Here is a 20013-nt window from a genome sequence, read left to right on the forward strand (position 1 = left end):
AGCCTGTCCAATTCCTCATGGAAATAAAACTTCAAACTGGGCAAGATTTAGGATAGGGGCATGCAGAAGCTGACAAAAAATACCATTTAAAATACACTAGGAAATATTTAGGAATAGTTCATGATGACCAAGAATGTGACAGCATTCTCTAGAAAGCACCTTAGCTGTGTCAGTATACACACTGAAAAAAGGAGATGCTTGGCCTCTGTTTTCCCCTGCTATAGCCAGCAGCAAGCCCAGTCTGCAGAAGAGGGTTTAAGCTCTGTGCAGGCAGGACCTCACTTGCAGAGAGGAGATGACAGAATGGGTGCAGCTGTAACCATGACACTATCCTTCAGTGATTGTTGTGGACTGATCAGGAATATGAGGCATTTTCTGGCCTGCTTACACTCATTCCTCTAATAAACAGAAATTACATCCTCCCACGACATAGCAAACACATTTTGTGTTACATGCTTCTCCATCACCTCACAAAGGTGAAAGAGGACAAAGTATTACTAAAGATTGCACCTGTCCCAGTATCTTCCAAGAAAATAAAGCCATTTCCCAGCAGCTTCTGGCTTGAGGCACGTTTTTCAGAAGCTTGGTTTGTTGCCATCCATTACTAGTTCTTCAACAAGTGACTATTCATGAGCATCTGTCTCACTAGATCAGTGTGGACATCTAGAACATAAACAATTAACTATGGAGCTCGCTCATGATCCCTAATGCAGGCAGCCAGATGGCTGGCTATCAATGGAGGTATGCCCTGGTTTCAGTGACCACCCGTACGTGTGGTGCATTTCTTACAGCATTCACCAGTTCAGAAATACTAATACAAAAGTTTATTTTCTCTGAACAATTCAAGACATCCAATCTGCAGTAGCAACCAAATTACAGAGAGCTTCTAGCAGGTGCGTCACAGGCACAAGAGTGTAACACCACCTGTCTGGGAATGCTGCTCACAGCTGAAGGCAACATCAACAAATGAAACACTGACAATGTACCCAGAACCAAGGCAATGTCACCTATCGATGCCTATCATCATCTTTGTTTCTTAGTATCTCTTTCCCTGCTCCAGTCTCTATCCTTGTCCTTCCTGTCTCTGTCCTTCCTCTCCCTCCCTCTGCTCCTCTCCTCTTTGGAGTCCCTTTCTTTCTCACTTTCACTCCAACTCCATGACTGCTCCCTTTCTGGCCGTCGGTTGTCTCTGCTCCTTTCATGGTGTCGGTCCCTTGTTCTCCAGTCCCTTGTTCCCTCACGAGACCAGTTCCTTTTCTCTGATGATCCTTCTCCGTAGAAATCGTTCTTCACATTAGGCAAATTGATGGGCTTTCGGAAAGGTCTGTCCCGTCCTCCGAACCGCAGCTGCCCAGATTCTTTTTTGCCTCCAAAACCACCTCCAAGTCTCCGAGGAATCCATCCTCTGAGAGTTCTTTCCAGTTCAAAGTCTACAAAGATCTCATGTTGATCAATAACCAGCCTGTTGGCATCCCTGTGGGCCTTCAAGAGAGCACGCTCCTCTTTGTACTCAATAAATGCATAACCCTTGGAAAATCCTGTGACCAGATCTCGAACCAGACGGATCTTTCTGATGTCTCCATACCGGGAAAAGACCTCCTTTAACTTCTCTTCTGTTGTCTGAAGGTTGAGCCTTGCTACAAACAGGGTGAGGTGAGGATCTCCTGTAACTCCCTTGTTGGGTACATAGCGTGCCAACATAGCCCTCCATATGGCACGGTCATGGGGCTCTTCATCAGTGCCATCAATGCTCCCAGCTTTGAGGGGGTCATACTCCTTTGCTATGGGGGCCCAGTCATTCATTGCCTAGTGGGAAAAATCACGCACTGCAATGTAGGTATTTTAGGGGAAAGCTGGTTATGCAAGAAGCACTTTCCACAATGCTGTACAGCATTTTTCAACCAAAAATCCCCCAAAGTGTGACAAACTTAAACAAACCGGCACCGTCACTGTTTGAGTTCACCTCCAGCGGCGGAGCCAAGCCGGGCAGCCTACATACGCCCCCGGCTGAAGAGCGCGCTGCGGCCCTGCGCCGGCCCCCGCCTGCGGAGCACCGCGGGACTGCTCCCGCCACCCGAAGGGGCCCCGAGGCCCCAGTCCCCCGGCCTGTGGATATCTTGGCCCCGTCCGCCCCGCCTGAGTGGGCCCAGAGGCCCGGCCCAACATCCGCGGCTTCTCCTCACCGAAAGGCCGGCGGCCCCCCACCTCTCACCTCGCTTCAGCCGGCGCGGAGGGAAAGCGCTTTTCCCGTCCGCAGCGACCGATTCGCCAGCTCCGGCAGAGCAGGGGAACAGGCTCCCACCAATGTATTTTAACCCTTTTCCCCCTGTCCCCATCAAGCAGATGGCCGCCAAACGCACTCCTGCCCTGGCCCCGCACCGAGGAGCGGCCTCCCCACGGCGCCTGGCGAATGTGGTGTTGGGGAACTGCAGAGGCGTTTACCTCCATCTCTGTCCGACCCGGTTTGGTGTCGGTGCCCAGCCCAAGGCAAAGCCGGGAGCTACCCGCGGCGCTTCCCCACCATGTCCCCGCTGTCCCCTTACCGGCGGCAGTGGGTTGTGTCTCCACAGGGAAAGAGACAGGGCACGAAGCGCCGCCGGACCGCGGCCTCCTCCGTGGAAACCGCCGGGGGCGGGAAGGGTCGCTCCGCCTGCGGGCTCCGCCGGCAGCACCGCCCTGCCTGGCCTTCCCCAGGGGAGGCAGTTAGCGGCGGGCATGCAGCAGGGCCGGGAGGAGGAGGAGCTGGAGGAGGAGGAAGAGGGGGATGGGGGCCCGGAGAGGGCTCTTGAGAAGAGCCCCTTCCAGCTAACTGCCGGAGATGTCTATGACATCTCCTCTGTGGTGGGCCAGGACCTGCTGCAGCTCAGCGCAGGGCCGCAGATGTCCGCCACCCTGGCCCGGCTGCAGTTCAGGATCGTGAGGGTGCTGGAGATGCTGGAAGCGCTGGTGAGCGAGAGCAGCCTCGCTGAGGAGCAGCTGCGGATGGAGCGGGACAGCCTGCGGCGGGAGGTGGAGAAGCTGCGGGGAGAGGGGTCCCAAAGGAGCGCCCAGCAGGTGGGTGCCGGGGCCGTGGTGGGTCCCAGCCACGTATTGCAAGAGCGTAACCAACTGAAAGCTCAGCTTCTTGTGGTGCAAGAGGAACTACAGTGCAATGAAAGCTATATCGTGAAGTCAGCAAAGAACTAGTGACTATTCAGGTCTAGGGAGCTTGTGAAATCAACATGGCCGGGGGTCAGGAGCCTGTTCACTTGGCTGCGTGGGGGTTGTGAAACCTCCTTAACACCAGATAAATCCGAGGATACTTTTGCCACAGTCTCTGGTCTCTTTTATCCCAGTAGAAAGAGTCTCAGAAAGTTCACTTCTCACCTTTGCAGAAGGCCTTGAAACTACTTCCAGAGTGGAGATCTTCAAGGTGGTTACAAGTTGCAGTGTTGTGGATCCTTATTCCTGTTTCACTGTGGAGGCTGACCATGCTGTTTGCTCAGCGTTAGGCAATTCTAGCAGAGGAGTTCAGACACAGGCAAACTTTCACAGAGCAAAATCCATCCTAGTGCTGCTCTTATACAGCACTGGCAACGCAAAGACAACTTGACATTTAAAATGCAAACGCTAAAGCTTTGGTACTCTGGGCAAAGGAAATTGGCGTCTGTGACTAAAAAAACCATAACCACAAAGGTCTTTAGGAAAGGAGAACTAGTTCTTGCCTCTTGCTGCCACAGAGTTTTGGTGTCAGATAGAGAGCTTAGCCTCTCATCATCAGGAAAGCAGATGAAAGCAGCTTCTTGACAAACTTAGATTCCAAACACTTTGGGACAGAGGCTTTGCATTTAGCTGTGGTCAGAGCCTGTCACACCGGGGCCCTGTACTTGGCTGGGAAATGCAGACACTGAGGGAATACAAAAATAATATTAAAAACTATAATTAACTGCTCGGGGAAAAAAAAAGCAGGATTCTGATGAACTTATACTAGGTTTAGGAATTACTAAAATTCAGAGTTTTTAATCCAAGTGCCCTGGTTTTGACAGGTCATAGGCTCCTGAATACTACTGTTTTATTTTACAGCTCAGCCTTGGACCAGATAAAATGGTAATAGACCTCACAGATCCCAACCGCCCCAGGTTCACATTGCAGGAGCTGCGAGATGTATTGCAAGAGCGTAACCAGCTGAAGGCTCAGCTTCTTGTGGTGCAAGAGGAGCTACAGTGCTATAAGAGGTATATCATGAAGTCAGCAAAGAACTAAGAACAATTCATATCTGGGGAGCTTATGAGGTCAGTGTGGCATGTCTGAGCCCCTAAATTGAGCTAGGCACTGCCCAGACACCTGTGCTCCCAATATGCCTACAAATCAACAAAGAGAAATCTGTGCAATGTAATTTTAAAACTAAACTCCCTCTTACTCTGTGCAGTTTGCAGCCTGTTCCCATAATTGTACTGCTGCAAGCCTACAGTTGCTCCCACTGTACATTCTGGGTTCTCATGCACGTTGGTTCATCTCTGCAGTCATGGCAGTTGCACACATACCAATCTCATCTAAAGCCACACTACATACCAAAGAGCATGGGGGTTTCCGTCTCAGCATTAGTCAGAATTTCCTTCCTCCTCCAGCTTAGCATCAGGGACATCAACTCATCTACTGCTTCTTTGCTCCCACAGAGGGTATGGCACTGATCTAGAAAGCAGAATATTAAGCCCTTTCAGCATCATTCAAGATAAGCTGTGGGGAGGGGTTTTGTTTAAGACTGCCAAGAGAGGGTTGTGTAAGCCACTGGAGCTGTGCAAAATAAGTACTTTCAGAGAAGGGGCTTGGTCTTTCTAGCAGGGATCAGCCTGGGAGAATCAGTGTGAACCAAAGGGTGGGATGCAGGACAGTTTTTGCTCTTGGTGTTACAAATTCTTTCACCTCCAAGGCTGCTTTCCCCCAGCCTCTGCCCCTCATTATCTGATTGTTGTATTAACTCTTTTGGGCAAGAAACTGCTGCTTAATCAAGACACAAAATGCCTGAACACGTTAGATTTAAGATATCTCAGCAGCAGCCTCTTAAATCTAGTAAGCCTACCCTTTGCCTTGTCTGAAGTAGGTTAAGCCAGAAAGTTAAAGTTAAATCTAAGAACTCATGTTACAAACTGCTGCACAGCATTTCTCACAGCACCATGGGGCACCACTCCCCCACTACTCAGCTGCCTGCCTTTGCTGGGCAGCCACTGGAATGGCTTCTTTCTTTGATTTCCCAGTTGTGTGACACAGCTTACTGCAGGCTAAGTTAGAAATTAGTAGTGTGAACGTTTTGAATTTTTGAGTGAATTATTTAAGTCACAGTGCTGTGCACACACAGAGAGCATCAAGGCTGCTTTTCACCTCAGGTAATTCTCTGTTTTTATCTCCTCATATGTCATTGTATCTTAAGCCAAAAAACATCTTCCCTTTGAACACATCACAAAAATCCCTAATTACAGTTGTAGGGCCACAGAGATTAGTTGTGCAGAGGAAAAGGATAAAGATGAGTATGTATTCTAAAATGCCCAGTCTATATTGGAAATAAGCTTTTTATAGCACCAGGTAACTGACATCCTCACAGAGACTGGCTTAAAGTGACTGATGATGTTGAGGATTGCATTTTTTTATCATCATAATTTCTGAGTAGGAGTTACTGTGCAGATATTTGAGATAATCTGTCACCAAACAGCTCGTAGGCCCATTTCTGTAAGAGGGTAATCTGCCTCAGAATTATCCTATGCCTGATGTCACACCAATTTCTAGGTTCTCTCCTGTAGTTTGATTTCCAAACTCCAACTGACTGTTGCTTAGCTACTTTCAGCCACTGCAATCACAAGCTTTGAGCTACTCAGCTCTCAAGATAAATGAGGTCAGCTCAGGACAGTCAATTGGCATGCTGTGAAAACACACCATATCATGCAGGCTGGTAAAACCTAACCCAATTCCAAATAGCGGGAACAGCCTTTGGTAAAAGGGAAACTTGCCTAAAGTAGGTAGCTAGAACCTTGTAGTGTGCGACACCATCCAAGTAGGACAAGAAAACCAAAGCTTGGGCAAAGCCTTTCTTTTCTCCTCTGTAGGATGGGAAGAGAAACAGCCACCTGGGAATCTCCCATCTGTTCCCAACCATGTGGTATGAGCCTTCGTGGCTGCGCCTTAGGTACCACAGATCCACCCATGCAGAAAGGTCACCATTTGCATCTGCACCCTACCCCTATTTTTGGACTTTTGTGCAAATCCAACATGTAATTACATTTCCCTTGCACTCCTGTTGTGATTTGCCATTGATCCTGTCTGGAGTAAGACAGCTCATTATTTTTTCAGTGTTCTCATTAAAGCCCAGCCTAAGCAAAACTGCACTGCAATATTTAAGGAAAAGAAGAGCAATTCATTAAAAGGAACAGGCCAGGCTGTCACTCCTGTCCTGTGAACACCCATTCACCCATATCCTAGGCTGCTCAGTGAAGGGTTTAGCACATGCAATGCCACAAAAAACAAACCAAGTCTCTTCTTTTCCCAGTGGGATTATCTCACAGGGAAAGGACCAAACTGAAGAACTGGAAAAAGAAGCCAGTGGCAGCAGCCCTGGCATCAAAAAGGACAGTGAAGAGAAGACAATCATCAGACGGCTGTAAGTTTGGCTGCATCTTTTTTGTCAGAACAGGAGAATGCTTGACACTGAGGGAAGCCAGGGATGAATTCTGAACTTTAACCTACTTGGCTGGATATTGTTTTCTCCTCCTCTCTCTGTAAAATTAAAACCTGATAGAGAAATCTTTTCCTGTGGAAAAAGCACTCCACAGGAAGGCAACTAGGGCGTTACTTTTACTAGGAAAAATAAGTATTTCAGAAGAAAACTATGTCATACTTGTGGCCCCTACTAGCACATGAGGACTCTGCTGTGGGAACATGCCAGCTGTCCCCAGAGGTTTGTTTACATTGTGTGAAGCAGCTGTACACAGTACCCACAGGCTCAGGCTGTGTCCCTAAAGTCCCCTAAAATAGCAGAACACAGTGACAGGGCTGTCTCACTCTATGTTCTTTCTTTTCCAGCTGTACATTGTTTCCTTTTTATTGTGGTTTCTTTGTGGTTTTTGTTTTTTTTTTTTAGGTTCTCTTTTAGACATGGAAAATGAGCATCCTCAAGAACTTAACCACTCCTGCTCAGAAATGGCACTCCTGAGAGCCTCTGAGGTGCTGGGGAGTCAATGCTGGGAAGACAAAGCATCACTTCTGCTGTAGAGGATAATTTCATAACAGATATGTTGTATAATATTCTTTCAGAATAGATTTTTACTTGGCTATTTTAGAAACTGTTTTAAGACAGACACTTTTTGTATTTCACAGATTCCTGTCAGACATTGCCCGCACATAGAAAATAAAAATGTTTATATGTGGTTTTCATTCTTATTAAAAGAGGCAGTGATGATCTGTACTACCACTTATTTATCTTGTCCACCTATCAAAATGCTCAGACCAGATGACTGCACAATGAAGATATTTAAGAGCTCTGTGCCACCACAACTGTATTCATAGAGAGATACTGGGAAGGAAGAACCCATTCAGAGTGCAGTGGCTACTGCTCTTACATGCAAAGTAATTATCTTACACCAACACTGAAGTCCTTGAAGAAAAGTCCAGCATTGCTTTTTGTCCTTTGTCTGTCTTTGCATTAGATAGGCAATACACAGGCAGCAGCCTGTCACACTCACCCCACCAAAAGATGATGCAGTTGGGCTGTGACAACAGAACCCCTGCACACACAGGAGTGGCCATTGGGGTTGAGATGAAAGATGGTGAAGAGCACAGCAAGGGAAAAAAGCTGCTGTATTGTGCTCTGCCCTCATGAAACACTGCTGTCTTTTCAGAGGTGCAGGCATGCTGCAAGTGAAACAGACACAGCCAACATTTAATTCCTGATAGCTAAAGGTCTTCTGTAGTAGACAGTTGTATTTTTCATAAGCTCTGTTCTTTCAGTCATCTGGCACAAGCTGTGTATTAGCCCCACTAATGAGATTTATCACTACTGGAAGCACACAGGACAAAGAGAGGAGTAGAAAAAGAAGCTTGAAAGAATACCAATTAGGTTCCACATTTACAAAGTGGAATTTACAAAGCAGAAAAGTCTGAACAGACATAAAAGGAGCAGTGACAGGTATCAAACTATGATCTCACTGTCTTCAGAAGTAAAAGCAGGCTCTGAAATCTTTTGATTCCCTCTCATATGCTAGCAGCATAAAAAATATAGGACACTTCACACATCTGCTCACACACACGTGGCTTTACAGAAGACAGAATTGTTACTTTCAGAGAGAATTTAGGAACTGTACATTTGCAAGGCAACACCAAATATGTCTGACCTAAGCAAGCTGGTTTAGCCAGGGCACAGAACTGCTAAAATTACTTTGCCATCTTAACGTTGGCAAGCCTTGGCCATGTCCCCATGATGTATTTTCTAGAGCATGGTGCAGGGAAGGAAGTTACTGTTTTTCCTTAGCAGAGGCTTTGTGTTTAGAGAACAAAAAACCAAAATCAAAATCAATCATATCAGCAAGAGCCAGGATACACCTCTGAACTTAAAAGAGACGTTCATGTGTGCTCCAAACTCCATCCTCTTCTGTGGCTAATCCAAGGATGTGTTATCCAATCTTCTTTAAAAAGAGAGGGGGGAATTACGCCCCAAGAACACATTAATAATTCTGAGTCCTAATGAAACCACTTCAGGTAATAAACTGCACAGATTAAAGAGAGTGGTGCAAGAGTAACAATCTGCCAAGGAGATACAGAAGACAGTAAAACATCTCTAGGCCGCTCTGTGCACTTAGTTGAAGGAGACCATTAAAGCTGCAATTATTCCTTTCTATTTACTATTTCAGATGTTCTTTAATATGGAAAAAAAAAAAGAGAAAGGTAGGAGTTAGTTAAAGCAGAAAGGAGAGCATCTCAACCTTTTGGCGTTAGTCTTTTCCTGTACCACCACAGTTGCATCCATGCTGGTGCTAAGCGATCTGTGCAGCTTCTTTCTCAAAATGGGAACAAGTTCTTTGGCCAAAGCCACAACAGAAGAGGCTACAGACCTGTTAGAGCAGCCCACTGCCTCTGACAATGCCACACGAGCCTGGCAACAGCAGCTTAGCTCCCAACCAGGGGGAATCTTTCCCTGCTAAGTGCTTTTTATACCTTGTTAGAAGATGAAACCTTCCTATAAGGCACAAAGACAAAAATCTAAATGGCATCTTCCTGTGTAAAGTATATTGATCTATGTATATGGATATATACATCAGTTCCTAGAAAAGTAAAGGATACATACTCAGTGCAACATCAGCTTTATTATCATCTTCCGATGCAGTGCTATTTGATTACCAGTTAAGTGTTTCAGAGAAGATATATTTCTCACCTAAAACAGGGGAAAGGTCTTCCCCCTTTCTTGCTTACAAAAGTGGTGCTGAAGAACAGAGGTTTTAAGCTCTTTGACTTGATAGAGAACAAGCAAACGTTTACATTACATTCCAAAAGGAGCATTTTATTCCAATTTTGACTTAAGAGAAGTGCTCTAGTGAAATAGGGTACTGTACACTGCTGTAGTCTCTGTTACTGAGACCAGAGAAAAATCTGTGCCGACTCAAACCAGTCAGCCAACAAATCTTACCTGTAACTCAGTACCTGTAAGGTAACAGGTCTCCAGTTAATTCTTCAGAAATAGTGAAAAGACACAGGCTGCCTCAGATGAGCTTGCCTTGTGTTAAGTAGTAACTAATATAAAGCATTTAACAGCTAATGATTTTCACAGCTTTCTTTCAAAATGCTAATGATCTGCAATGGAGTACTATAGCAGCCACTTCATCAATAATAAATATATTCTTTATTTTACAGAGACATTGTCTTCAAGTTTTTAATTTAAAAAATACATCACTAAGCCACCTCTCTTGCTGCTGAAGCATACAACCAGGATGTTGCTATTTGACCTATCACATAGGCAAGCATATAAGATTGTCCTAGAGGGCATTAGCTGTAACAGCAGCAGCCTTCAAGACATGAGGAACAGAAGACACTGGCAGAGTCACAGATCCCTTGCTGACACCTTCCAGCAGCAAGTGTGGCTGATGGCTCACAGCCATGTTCACCTACACGCATGCCAAGCCTGCCTTGGCAAAAATTCCAACTGGTAAGAATTCATCTTTAACATAAAGGACCTGCATTGTATTGCCTGCCTATATCACAGATTTGGTTCTCCAACAGTAGCATTAAAAATGTCCGTAAGATGCCAAGCACTGAACTCCCCTTTACAACAGTGGGACCAGACCATGCTGGACAGACCTACAGGACCAGGCAATAAGGAATCTACTTTCTTCACTGCATGATCTCCATCACTACGGTTTGAAGCTGCATATGAAGATGACTCCTATTTTTGGAACCACTATGCTCTACTTCAAGCATTTACAGTAAATAAATAGCTTCTGATGTGGCTAATTAGCATAGGAAGGTAATAATTTTTTTTTTTTGAGGGAGAGCCTTTCCTTATACTCCTTTAAAATCCTCTGGGAGACACCTCCAAGAATCAGCTATCAACTATAAAAAGGTACCATCTTATACTACAGAAAATGAGTAATGTCAAACACTGATTCACATTGTGAAGTTCTGTCTTCACTTTCCTAATTGGTATCACCCTAGTTTATCAAAATGCATCCTCATCTGGCTTGGAGTCATTGCTCTGAAGAAAGCAGCCAATTTGACCATCCCTTTCCCTTAGCACCAGTGCAACTAAAGTTCACTGCCAACATGAGACAGAACACTGGAAAACGGGATTCCTATCACAAATTATTTGAGACCGATAGTAGCATCCATCTCAGAGAAGCTTGTTAGCACTGGGTTGTAAAGAGCAGTCTGACAAGCAGTCAAGTCATTGGATGTAAAGTCAGAGCACAGAAGTACATCTGCTGTCATAAAGCTAATGCCAAGTTCATCACCCCCCACAGAGCGGAGCATGAGATTTCAATGCAAAAGCAGAAGCACAACTCAACTGATTAAGTTTCTGTGTAAGCCTTTGACTTCATGCTCAACTGGCACTGGTCACTAAGCAGAAGTATTCAAATTTTAGGGAACGTTTCCTCTTACGATATCAAAGTTTTGGCAATCTAATATCAATTATTCAAGCCTGCCTGGGAAACTTAAATACTGCAAAGCAAAAAGGTAGTTTTTAAGGAGCTCAGAACACCATAAGCTGTCCACTAAAAGCTGAGGGAAGTGAGGACAGGGGGGAAATAAATGTCCACTGACTCCTTGTAGAGCACTCAGTCCACAACAACCAAAAAACCCAAAGCAAGAAGATGAATTAGTGTTTCAGCCACGGATGAGCTGCAATGGATGCTTTGCTTCTGTCTCCATAGTCGTACAACAGTTCTTCACCTGCTTTAATGTCTCTGGAAGCTATCAGTATGAGATGAGGCACACCATCAATGTCATGGAGCTTAGTCTGACAATTGCCACATTTGCTGTGATTAATCAGTCTTCCCAGACGATTAGTTTCTTTTGTAGCATCAACACTGAAAGAAGAACAGAGTGCAGGATTGCTGCATATCATAGTCATGCTCACAGGCGAAAAAGTGCAAATGGGATAAAGAACAAGCAGTCCACACAATGCTTGAAAAGGAAAATCAGAACCTTACAGAATATTTTCATAATTAAACAGACAGCACATAATACAGTGATGCAGGTAAGCTAAAGCAGTTCTGGAAGATTTTTAAGTTAATAAAATTCAGAAAGCCAACAACTTTGGACTATTTTTGAGCTGCCCGTTTCCAAGCAGCTCTCAACTGTTCATGAGGAATAGCAGAACCCAGATGTAGAACATCACCAGAAAAGCTTGACACCTTAAACACCCTTCCCTCAAGAAAGCTGTGTCCAAGCTAAGGATACCACTGAGTAAGCCTGCAAGCATCTTTGCTTACATGGAAGGCTGAGAACATCTAACTGCTACATACCCAACTTACAGAGACCTGGATACTGAAGTTCTAGTGCCCCTCACTGCACAAAGAATTGTGGCAGCTATCATTACAGCATCTAGACAGCAAGTCAGACATAGGGTTCTTCAAGGTAGTAAATACACAGTTTGTGACCCATACTCCAGTACCACTATCAGCCAAGGAGGAAAGAACACAGGCCGAGTAGTTGCTTTGAGAGAACTGGAGGTGGGGCAAATGAAACAGCAAATAGAGTGACAAAGCACGAACGTGGGGTGGGTGTCGGCTACTAGAGAAAGGAGACCCAGTCAAAGGCAGCTGAAGGTTTTTCTTCCAGAGAGTTTGTCCATACTGCTTTTCAAACAAAAACCTTGCAACTCAGGAAAAGCAGTTAATTTTACAAGAGAATACACTCAGACAAAATTCCACAGCAGAGCCTGAAGTCTCATCCAAGCAGGTACAAATCTCCACACAGCTTATGCTGTACTTCAGAAAATAGGGCTTTGAGTCATCTACCCTTCCTTTTTTAGCCCAGAAATATAGGAGGCTCTTGGGCCATGAAACAGTGCTCCAAAAAGATTTCCTAATTCACAGCTCACGTTTACAAAAATAAAAAAAAAAAAGGCATGAAAACAAGAAAAGGCTCAGCAGTATTCAAAGCCTCTATCACCGAACAATTACACTTCAGGAAAGACAAGCTTACCAGTATGTTTTGCTGAGGTACTGAAAATAGTACATATAGCAGCCAGTGGATGGATCTTGAGCATAAACAGCTTCTCTCTTTTTAGCATCAGTGATCTCTATAAGATCCCCATGATATTCAACTACAAATTCTCCCCGATTAAACTGTTTAGTAGCAATTACTCCTCTTCCTTTGCCATCGATGTAATCAATCTGTCAAGTTGAAAAGAAAATCATTTGGGAAGTTAGAAAGTATTTACATGGCTGCAAATAGGCTGTTTTCTAGGAAGTGAGTGATTTACCATTAAAAAATGCTACAGCAGGTTATTTATGTGTATTGCAGACAAAGCTGTGGAAGCACAACACACAGCACTGTGGAAGAAACACAGGATGAGTTTGGGATGCACCCTGAGTTAACAGGTATTTTAATACAAAGATCTTCTAGTCAATAAACTAAGAGTTACTTAAAATAAACCATACACAGAGGAGTTATATACTTCTCTCCCAAATTACCTATTAGCTGAGGCAGTAAGCTTTGCCATTTCAAAGGCACCATCACCATTAGCTGCACAAGTTAAAAAGTCAGAGGAATAGAAAGATCACTCACAGAAATTACATTTATCACCCAACAGTATACTTTACTATTCCTGCCTCCTCCTGTAAATTGGAGAGCTCTAACAAAGTTTTCCTATCACTGTTATAGATGTGACAGAGGTACCCACAGGCTACAAGAATCACAGCTCTTCTGCATTTCCAGGGTCCTTTTCCATTTTAATTTCTAAAAAAGGTGATCAAGGTAACCCAAATGGGAAGCACTTGGCCCCAATAAGTAGTATTTGCTACCAGTGGGAGGAAATCCAGTACAACCCATTATCCCAAGAGCTATAATGAAGACTCACAGTAACTGTAAACAGGCTAAGAATACTGTCACCATACAGACAGTATACAGAGGTGCTAGCCTTTGAACATAGCACAATGAAGAGATGAGAGCTAAATCAGTTTCTGGAAGCTAACCCAAGAAATGAGATAGAAGTGTGTTTTCAGTAAAGACTATAAAGCCCCTTCAATATTTATAACTGAGGCTGCACATACAAATTCCCCAGAGCCAAATATCACCCAACTGAATGAGCATGCTCCAATTTTGCTGCACTTTCACCCTACTATCAAGATAGACTGAGCTCTGCCACCTTCTGCATAAACAGTAGACAGTTACTGAAGTTGGCATTGCAGTTACCTTCATTCCTTCTTCTTTCCCACTTGTAATTAGCTCATTTATTTTCCTCCTCTCCTCAGTCTGCAGTAAAGAACAGAACAAAATATTGTTGATAGCTTTCATAGCTTATTTTATAGCTGAAAGGAAATAAGCAGCCAGTGGCACTCACATTTTCCAAACCATCCTATACTCCTAGCTAAACTGGATGGTAAAGACAGATCTCTGCCCCCAAAACATACAAGCAGCTAGATTTTGTCCTAGAAGAACTCAATCAGCATTTCCAAGTGTTAAGTATGTTCTTACATTACTTCTGGTATACAATGCTATTTGTGCTTTGCCATTGAAAACCATTTACAGATAGTTACAAACTTACTCAAACGTTCAATTCACCACCACCCTTACAAATACTGTTTTTTTAAAACAAGAAACACTACCTCCAATTCAGATTTGCTCTTCCTGGAACTTCTTCTAACTGGGTAATAATCTGTCACTTTTCGATTTGGTGGTCTTCCTTGTGCTCTAAGGGATAAAGAAAAACAGAGAATGCACATATTTCAAACTATTTGTGAACTTACACCTCTAAGACAGAGGTATCTGTAAGACATTTTAATTTTCATCTTGGGATGCTAAAAGGTGATCAATAATGAACCACCATTTCTTTTCAGTTCACTTCAAATCAGAGACTACATCTTTTCTCCATGCTACTTCCATTATTCTAGTACTAATTCTTTTAACAATAAGAATGAGGTGCCATTGGAAACCAGCTGAAGGTCACACCACAAGTCTGAAGCTCCATGCGTGCCTTGCAGAAGGCACTCTAAAAATTAGGTCATGAAAACTGCTTGGCAAGGAATTCATTAATGTTAGGTCACATTACTCCCATAGCAGGAGAAAGCATCAGCTCATCCAGGAAGCCTCCAGCTGTCTCTGACATTCTCATTTGTCCACAGAAAAGTAGGTCTTAATGGCTCATTAACTCTTTTTTTTTTCTCCTGGTGATTAGCAAGTATTTCACTTGAGATAAAATACACTAACTTCGCTTTCGAGAAAAAAAAAAAGTCCTCTGCAAAGCAGATAATTACTTCGGGTGCTATTTTCTATTCTTCAGACACTTTATTCTTCAAAAAACAAAGATGATGACTCTAAGATTTGTTCCCTCACACAACACAACCATTTGCTCAAAAAAAGGCCAGGAAATAAGAACAACATTTATTACAGGTCTGACTGTAGTTTCTGAAGGAAAAATGCAGACCAAAGCACCTGGTCCAAAAGGACAAAGAATAAAAGCTTTAACAATTCCAGAAGTCACTTACTTTCTCCTTGGTCCACGTTTTGCTTTAACTGTCTTTTTCTGAGCTGGCTTTGCATTGGCCTCAGCAACATAGTCAGAAGGCATAGGAGTCTTTTGAGTTTCTACAGTTTCTTGGTTTTGATCAGAGGAGGGCACTGAAGTATTGCACCCACTTTCTTTATCCTTCTGGTCTTCTGGTTTCATAGCACCTTCAATTATATTGCCACCATTCCTTTTCTCTAGTGACAGGAAAATAAAGTAAGGCTCTGAAATTAGGACCAACTATAGCAGAGTACTTTAAATTAATTCCAATGGTCTCTGGTTCTGTCAAACAGGAGAAAGAGAAAGGGAATGTACAGTCTTTCTGCTAGAGCCCAGTTAGGTTTGTGACTCAAGAGTTTTCCTAACCTGAACATGCAGCACCTTCACTGAAAGTTTTGAAAGAGCTGCACAGTGCATCTGGCATCCTAAATTATTACACTGCCATAAGCTAACAGCATCCTGTACTGAAGAGGGAGAGAAAGCCTCTGGATCCCAAACTGCTGTGACCAGTAGCCATGGATGCTGGTACCAAGTGTCCAATACAGCTCTAACAAAATCCACAGTAGCTAAAGGTCTTCTGGCACTCACAAGAAGTCTACCTCACACAACCAATAGGTTCTTGGTCACTTGTCTCCTACCCTGATACAACCACATCCCCCTTCTCAGTCAACTGAGAAGTAGATGAACATGGCTTAAAGCTGAGTAAGGTTTTTATTTAAAGCACATCACCAGGTTTAGCAGATGGAACTGTCTGAGACAGATGCTTCAATCTCACTGGAGAAATGAAGCACAGCTGCAAGACTACAGCAACTGGACAGGCTAAAAGCCATCTTCACTTTCTTGTCGAAACTGGGGAGCTACATCAGGAGATGAAAGCCTGAAGTTTCCAGAAAACCTGACACACTATGTTGAGTGGAACTTAAATACCTGCTTGCTAAAAGTGTTTGCATGAAAATGTTTGGACAAATTCCTAAGGCTATTAAATGCACCTTTAAAGGTAAGCTAGCCTCCCTCTCCATCCTCTTCCATAAACTTATGGAACATTCTCATTTCTATTCACTACAATGAAGCACCTATGAAGCCTAGCACTCAGAATCCACAATCTGCTCTTCCTCTTCCCTGCCTTAATTTCATCCTGAAATTAAGAAACATTTCTTCTTCTACCAGTACCTCTACCTCATTTGATTTTGAATTGCGTTTATATAAATCAGTATAAAGTAGTCAAATCAGACTAAACCAGTTTTAGGGAATTGAAAGAGACACTAAAAAATTAGATTCAACTGCCAACACTGCCCTGAAGAATCAGGGTAGGAACGGAATTGCAGGGAGATTAAGGGATATTGACAACAAAAGCATTACCTTTTTACACCCAGAGACACAAACATAACCAGACAGAAAACAGAGGAAAAAATAACTTGTAAACTTGTGACCTAAGTTTGGAAAAGGATCAAGGCAGCATCATCTTTGTAGAGTCCCAGTTTGCCAATAAATGTATAGAATTAGGAAAGCAACTGGGCCAGAGGCGCTGCCTGGCCTTCAATTTGTGGGGATTTAATGAGGAAAACAATCCAAAGTTCATTCTTACCATCCCCTTTCCTGTAGGTTTCATTTAGTGCTTTGCCCTGACATTTCACCTCGTGATACATGACAGAGTTTTCCTCTTGAAGTGGGGAGCGAGCACCAGGAGTTTTGTTAGGATTCAGGTAGCTGTAGATTTTGGATTGACCAATAAACACATTCTCCTAAAACAGACCCACACAAAAAACAGAACTTCACAGAGATGTCAAGAACCTCAGGTTAATATCCACAACACCCTGCAAAGATGAGGGCTGACAGCTGACTGTGGTAATGCAAATTATGTTGCTTTAATACATCATCCTTGCTGCTGTTGCTATTTCCAAGTGAAAACATAACAGTGGTAACAGGTCTTTACTAATGTAAATTCAGTCCAAGAGGACTTTCAGATGAAGTGTGGCAGCATGGGATAGGAGTAACTAACTTCAGCTTCCCCCTTGTGCTTCACAGTAAGAATGCTGGTGCTAAAAGAACCCAGCCCTGGTCTTCTCAGGAGGAAGGCAGACTCCAAGAGTGTAAGCCAAAAAAAATATGAATAACACAGCAAAAACTGCCCAAGCCTAGAGCATACCTCTCATAGCCAGAGAGGTATGAGCTCACCCAAAGACTCTCATGAGGTGTCAAATGTTACTGCAGTTAATTATATGCTCTACTGAGTAACACAGGAAACAGGAATTAGCAACAGCTCTCAGAGAGTGAGGCCTGGGAGATAAGCAACACTATCTTTTTATCCATTATATTTCCACAAAATAAAGTGTAAAAGTTGCCCACAGCAAAAGCAACATTAAAGAGCCTACACAAAGCAATTCAGCCCAGTCTGGAAAATGGCAAAGTCCTCTGGCGCAGTAACACACCAGAGGCTAGGGTCTGAACACTGGCTCAGGCTCCAAGAACACCAATAGTGAGCAGTATCAAATTTAGCAAAGTTTAGCAGACTCGTGTCACCTCTGCTGTTACGGTATCCTGCCACCGCATCAAGTTTGGCTGTGTTGTGTATGTAGGGTATACAGATTTCAAGGTTCCCATTAGTTAAAAAAATTGTTCAAATACAGCTCAACAAATACTCCAGTATAAGTACTCATGCAAACGCTAAAAAAAGTAAACAAGGCACACAATACAATACAGAGGATAATTTTAATAATTAACGTAATTATGAGTAACAAACTTAATGTGTACGTAATTCACACACAAGGCCCGTTAAAGGCTCAAATCCTAGTCCAAAAATAAACATTAGCAAAGATTAAGATTACAGTACAACAGCTTGAAAAAAAGCAAGTCAGACACTCCCTGACCCCTCAATACTTCTGAAAGGCTTATGAAAGACAGGATTTGCTTATTTTTTAAAAAGGGGGCATTTAAGGATTAAATAATATAAAAATAATCCATTTTAACAACTGCAAGCAGTGAATCCTGCACTGAAAAGTTCTCAAGGTAAACAGTTTTTAAATACGAGTGTTTGTGAAGAAAACCAGCAGCAGTGAACTGCAACAGTCCACCTGCCAACAGAGACTTCTGGCTTTGAATACACCATTAACAGGAAACGAACAACTATTTTCCCAGCACAGCTTCCTCCCTTCATTCCCATCTCCCTGCCTGCTGTGCTCTTGGCTCTACCAAGATACGGCTGCCACGTCTTTGTCTGTGCCAGCTTAAGACCCTCCAGAACAGAGATTTTCTCAGCTCAGCGAGACACAGGAGGGGCTGCCAAGTAGCTCTAAGATTTGATGCAATAGCCATGATTATTTTCACGGGGCGTTAAATTCAAAGCAACGATCCATCTCTGACCAACTGCCTGTAACAGAACTACAGGTCTGAGAAGATGGCACGCAGGGATTACTGAGCCCGGGGCCTGGCTGCTCGCTGACAGCCTCGGCAGCGCGTCGCGCTTGTAGGGCAGCTGCAGCAGGGCACAGGGAAACACGGAAAAAGTCCGATTGCAGTTAAAGTGCACTGAATTTCTCAATGACACGAGTAGCCCCGTAAGACAGGCGCCCGGGACCCCGCAGTTGCCCAGGGCAGCTCTCACGCCGCCTCTCTCACCCCCGAAGGGGGAAGCTGAGGACGCAGCAGACCCCCTGAGCCACCCACCTCGCTCGCCCAGGCCCCAGCAGTGCTTACCCCGCCGGCCCGAGGGCGGCCGGAGCCCTTCCTCTCGCCGTTCTCGGGGCTCGCCTCCTCCGTGCCACCCGCCCTGGCTTTGGGCATGTTCTTTCCTAGGAACAAGGGGGAAAGATCGGCACCTGAGCCATGTCGGGCGCGGCCACCCGCGGTCATCGCCCGGCCATCGCCGCCTGCGCCATGTTTAAAGGACTGGATGCAGCAGGGCGAGCCGAAGCAGCCCAGCCCCTTCCCGGCGAGCTGCGCACACCGCATGGGGGAGGAGTCCCGCCGGCCCCGGCACCCCGCGCCTCCCGGGAGGAGCCTTCGTGCCGCGGAGATGCCCCGCGCCGCCCACCCCCGCCCTACGCGACATCCCGCTGTGCCGCTGGCCTCGCCGCACCCCGACCCCGCTCCTTCTCAGCCCCGCGCCCGCACACCTTTAGCCATGATCGCGGCGGCGTGGCCTGGTGCCTAGGAGCCCCCCGCGGCCAGACTGCCCCGACAGTCCCCAAGGAGCTCCCCCACCGAAATCAACCGCTCCGCAGGGAGATACTGCGCTTCCCTCCGCAACCCCATTGGTTTAACAGCATGACAATAACTGCATCGCCGCCCTCGATTGGCGCGCAGAGCCGCACCCGCCCTCTCCCCATCACACGGGAGGCGATCACGGCTCCCGGGAACGGGGTTTAAATGTGCGTTCCCTGTGCGTTGATTGGCCCGTGCGAAGAGCAACTGGCGCTCTGATTGGCGGCGGGGGAGGGCACGCCCTTCCGCGGCAAAATCCCGACACGTGGTTAGGACGCCCCGCCGAGAGCGGGACCCGGCGGTGCCCGGCCGGGCACCGGGGTGGAAGCGTACCCCGTCATGTCCCGTCCAGCGGCGCATCGGTACCGCCTAGCGCCGTTCCGACAATGCCTTTGCCCTCCTGCACCTCGACGAAGAACACGTGGATCTCGGCTTCTCCGACCTCACCTACCATGGGCACACACAGCCACCGCCACCTCTGGGGGACCCCTGACCCCGGCATAATTGTAAAAACTCTAATCGGCGAAATTACTAAACTGCTTTATGCAACGTCTGTCTTCAATCTCCCTAGTTGAAATTAAAGTCCATTAATTCTATCCTCAAAGCTTGCCTGGAGAATAGATAATATT

At 45.1% G+C, this 20013-nt stretch overlaps 3 protein-coding genes across 3 annotated transcripts; 1 reads left to right on the plus strand and 2 right to left on the minus strand.

Annotated features, from left to right (window-relative positions):
* Positions 1–837: 837 nt before the first annotated feature.
* On the minus strand, positions 838–3690 carry SNRNP35 (small nuclear ribonucleoprotein U11/U12 subunit 35). The gene is made up of 2 exons (XM_054392611.1): positions 3367–3690; positions 838–1806 (listed from the first exon to the last, which is right to left on the minus strand). Exon 2 carries the CDS (start codon positions 1801–1803, stop codon positions 1024–1026), a length of 780 nt encoding a protein of 259 aa, XP_054248586.1. The 5' UTR covers positions 1804–1806; positions 3367–3690; the 3' UTR covers positions 838–1023.
* Positions 2716–7133, plus strand: RILPL2 (Rab interacting lysosomal protein like 2). Its single transcript, XM_054392612.1, has 4 exons — positions 2716–3054; positions 4063–4214; positions 6518–6628; positions 7109–7133. Exons 1-4 carry the CDS (start codon positions 2716–2718, stop codon positions 7131–7133), a joined length of 627 nt encoding a protein of 208 aa, XP_054248587.1.
* Positions 7134–11296: 4163 nt separating this feature from the next.
* On the minus strand, positions 11297–19033 carry KMT5A (lysine methyltransferase 5A). The gene is made up of 7 exons (XM_054392910.1): positions 18878–19033; positions 16770–16926; positions 15165–15381; positions 14286–14370; positions 13873–13932; positions 12661–12851; positions 11297–11540 (listed from the first exon to the last, which is right to left on the minus strand). The coding sequence occupies exons 1-7, from the start codon at positions 19031–19033 to the stop codon at positions 11330–11332; spliced, it is 1077 nt and encodes a 358-aa protein (XP_054248885.1). The 3' UTR covers positions 11297–11329.
* Between the last annotated feature and the right edge of the window lie 980 nt (positions 19034–20013).

Source organism: Indicator indicator, chromosome 26 (genome assembly GCF_027791375.1).
Source record: "Indicator indicator isolate 239-I01 chromosome 26, UM_Iind_1.1, whole genome shotgun sequence".
Classification (NCBI taxonomy): Eukaryota; Metazoa; Chordata; class Aves; order Piciformes; family Indicatoridae; genus Indicator; species Indicator indicator.

What these genes read in the sequence shown, in the direction of transcription:
- RILPL2 (XM_054392612.1), top strand. Translation starts at nt 2,716, where the DNA reads ATGCAGCAGGGCCGGGAGGAGGAGGAGCTGGAGGAGGAGGAAGAGGGG. An exon ending in CCCAAAGGAGCGCCCAGCAG is followed by an intron (nt 3,055 to 4,062) that starts GTGGGTGCCGGG and finishes TTTATTTTACAG; the next exon opens with CTCAGCCTTGGACCAGATAA. An exon ending in GAGCTACAGTGCTATAAGAG is followed by an intron (nt 4,215 to 6,517) that starts GTATATCATGAA and finishes TTCTTTTCCCAG; the next exon opens with TGGGATTATCTCACAGGGAA.
- KMT5A (XM_054392910.1), bottom strand. Translation starts at nt 19,033, where the DNA reads ATGACCGCGGGTGGCCGCGCCCGACATGGCTCAGGTGCCGATCTTTCC. An exon ending in AAACGTGGACCAAGGAGAAA is followed by an intron (nt 14,371 to 15,164) that starts GTAAGTGACTTC and finishes TTTATCCCTTAG; the next exon opens with AGCACAAGGAAGACCACCAA. An exon ending in AGAGCAAATCTGAATTGGAG is followed by an intron (nt 13,933 to 14,285) that starts GTAGTGTTTCTT and finishes TCTTTACTGCAG; the next exon opens with ACTGAGGAGAGGAGGAAAAT.
- SNRNP35 (XM_054392611.1), bottom strand. Translation starts at nt 1,803, where the DNA reads ATGAATGACTGGGCCCCCATAGCAAAGGAGTATGACCCCCTCAAAGCT.